Source organism: Panulirus ornatus, chromosome 66, assembly GCF_036320965.1.
Source record: "Panulirus ornatus isolate Po-2019 chromosome 66, ASM3632096v1, whole genome shotgun sequence".
Classification (NCBI taxonomy): domain Eukaryota; kingdom Metazoa; phylum Arthropoda; class Malacostraca; order Decapoda; family Palinuridae; genus Panulirus; species Panulirus ornatus.
The window spans coordinates 749,931-752,771 of NC_092289.1; the positions used below are offsets into that span (position 1 = coordinate 749,931).

Consider the following 2,841-nt stretch of genomic DNA (forward strand, 5'->3'; position numbering starts at 1 on the left):
TTAAAAGTATTTGAAGGGTGTGAGAAAAGTAGTTAAGAGAATAGAAATTGTGGTTAATGAATATGAGAAAACTACACAGTACAGCTTATTGATAATGTGACGAAGTAATGCCAACAGTGAGGCTGTATCTCAGGTGTTTTCCTGCCAACACTTGCACATTACTGAGTGTTGGTTGCATCCTGACATCAACCTTCTACATTTCAAGTAAACTTTATATTTACATATCTCGAATTTTCGGTTGGTAACATAATGAGTCTGACATATGACAGCATCATCAAACAGTGGTTCACTGTGTTTACATTTTCAAATCATAGTGTCAGATGTTTTGTATATAATTTTCTTCAAAGAATTAGGTGTCAAAACAAATTTTGAAAAAATAATAATTTAATGATGATGTATGAAATACATATATACATAGACAATAATTTGAAGGTTCAAGATACAATGAAATATTATTTACAGTTTCAGTATGAAATGAACAAGTGGATGTGCAAACATTAAATATGAAGATGTGTATATACAAGGTTGGACAGACACTGCCAGCTACATGATGAACTACAGTGGTTGGCAGCTACAAGAAGTGTGCTCCATCACGTATCGTGTATGAAACACAGGCTTGTGGTCGTCTCCTCTGACGTACACGATGAACATCTTCATGCGTTCACTTCCTGGGGCTGGGAGGCAGAGGTGACCACTCCCACAGTAGCTGCAGGTGGGCAGGCAGCGACCCACCACCACCCACTGAGGATTCGAGATCTTGTCCAACAGGTCATCCTCAGGTTTGAGTAAGGTCATTACAGTGATGACCTGCCGTGTTGGACGACAACCCACGGCAGAAAGCTCCTCCAGCTGTCGCAGGAATTGCAGGTAGTCGGGACGTGTAGCGGGTGTACCTCCTGTATGAGTCAGGTCCTTGTCCACGCCCTCGACTATCACAGGGACTGAAACTCTGATGATTGTAGGGACTTGATCTCCGCCATCTTCATGAGTGGTATTGGCTGTGCCGGATATTGTTACAGGATTATTCAAAGATTTAGACACGTTCAGTACTTTTTCTACGTCCACTGATGCCCGGCTGACGTCCATGGATGGATGAACACAGTTAGCAGCTCTACTGGCACTCACGACTGCTATCACTGAAATTCCTGTCACCATTATCACTCCTAAGATCACACCGGCTACAATGTAGCATATGTCAGCAGTGAAGGCGTGACCTATCTTCCTGAGAGCGTACTGCTTCATGTTGGAACACTGCTGTATGTCTTGGTAAATCATCGTTGGAGTCGGTGGTGAGGTTATCACGTTGTAGTCTTGTCCTGGTGAGGGTTAGGCTAGGTATGACAGTCCATCCTCCTTCCCGCTCTTTTATAAACGCCGAAACGTTTTGAACATATACGATATAGAACGTTCTAGAATGAGGCAATGAACATGAACTAACGTTACGTTAGTGTATTTACACTACGAGTTCAGGAGAACAACACGTCCTTCCTTGTATGTGTACGTCGTATGTCCTTGTCTTCGTAGGTGAACACTAGTCGTGTGTTGGCCATCGACTACGTGTTACTTGTGCCAAACGTATGAGCGTTACGCCCGGTGAGTGACGTATGTAGGGTAATGTTCGTACATGTTGGGATCTCGTACATGTTACCTAGGAATGTTGACTTGACAAACATTATTGGTCAGTATCATTATTGTTTCATTATAACATGATGAAGTTGCCAAGGGACTGGACGAAAGCGAAACTTGACATTAAGTATTGCTTCTATGTGACCTTGAGGAGGTGGCTTACCCAGGATGACGCAATCGTCATTCTCTCTCTCTCCCAACACGTCCTGCCACAGTGGAAGCCACAAACATATTTCAATATACAAGTTTCACCCATGTGTATATTCGTTTAAGCTTTCACTGTTTCGATGTCATGAGGTATTGTCTTTCACCCAATAATTTGTCAGTTATTCTTCTTCATCCTAAGGTTTAAACGATAAGTATTATCATATGGTACATTCAGTAGTAATCAAACGAAAGCTACATTAATCGCCGTCGTAACTTTCTGAATACATACGAAACCCACCAAAACGCAATCCTTTTACCCCTTTTCTTTCCCTTTAAACCCGTTTTGGGGAAATTTTAATATATATTTTTTTATATAAAAAATATATTTTATTTTAAAATATATATATATATTTATATATTTTTTTTTGTGTGTGTGTATACATATATTTTTTTTTTCTTTCATACTATTCGCCATTTCCCGCGTCAGCGGGTTTGGGGTTAAGAACAGAGGGCTGGGCCTCTGAGGAAAAATCCCTCATTTTAAACCCCCTTTCTTTTTTTGTTCCTTCCCTTTGGGAAAAAAAAAAAAAAAGAGAGAGAGGGAAAAATTTCCAAACCCCCCCCTCCCTTCCCCCTTTTGTCGCCTTCTACACACGCAGGGAAAACGTGGAAAGTATTTTTTCTCCCCCCTCCCCAGGGGTGATATATTTTTAATATAATAAAATATATATATAAATATATTGGGGATTTACCATGGTTTTATATTGGGGGTGTTAATTTTTATTTGATGTTTTTCCATGGTCCCTTTTTTAAACTTGGGGGGTGTTAACCTGGTCCTTTATAAACCTTTTGGGGTTTTAAAACCCTGATCCTTTATAATTTGTGGTGTTAACCCCTGATCCTTTATAATCTTGTGGTGTTAACCATGATCCTTTATAATCTTGTGGTGTTAACCATGATCCTTTATAATCTTGTGGTGTTAACCATGATCCTTTATAATCTTGTGGTGTTAACCATGATCCTTTATAATCTTGTGGTGTTAACCATGATCCTTTATAATCTTGTGGT

At 39.8% G+C, this 2,841-nt stretch overlaps 1 protein-coding gene across 1 annotated transcript; it reads right to left on the reverse strand.

Annotated features, from left to right (window-relative positions):
- Positions 1 to 371: 371 nt before the first annotated feature.
- LOC139746948 (uncharacterized) lies at positions 372 to 1,366 on the reverse strand. Its single transcript, XM_071658643.1, has one exon. It carries the CDS (start codon positions 1,273 to 1,275, stop codon positions 556 to 558), a length of 720 nt encoding a protein of 239 aa, XP_071514744.1. The 5' UTR covers positions 1,276 to 1,366; the 3' UTR covers positions 372 to 555.
- Positions 1,367 to 2,841: the final 1,475 nt, after the last annotated feature.

What these genes read in the sequence shown, in the direction of transcription:
- LOC139746948 (XM_071658643.1), bottom strand. Translation starts at nt 1,275, where the DNA reads ATGATTTACCAAGACATACAGCAGTGTTCCAACATGAAGCAGTACGCT.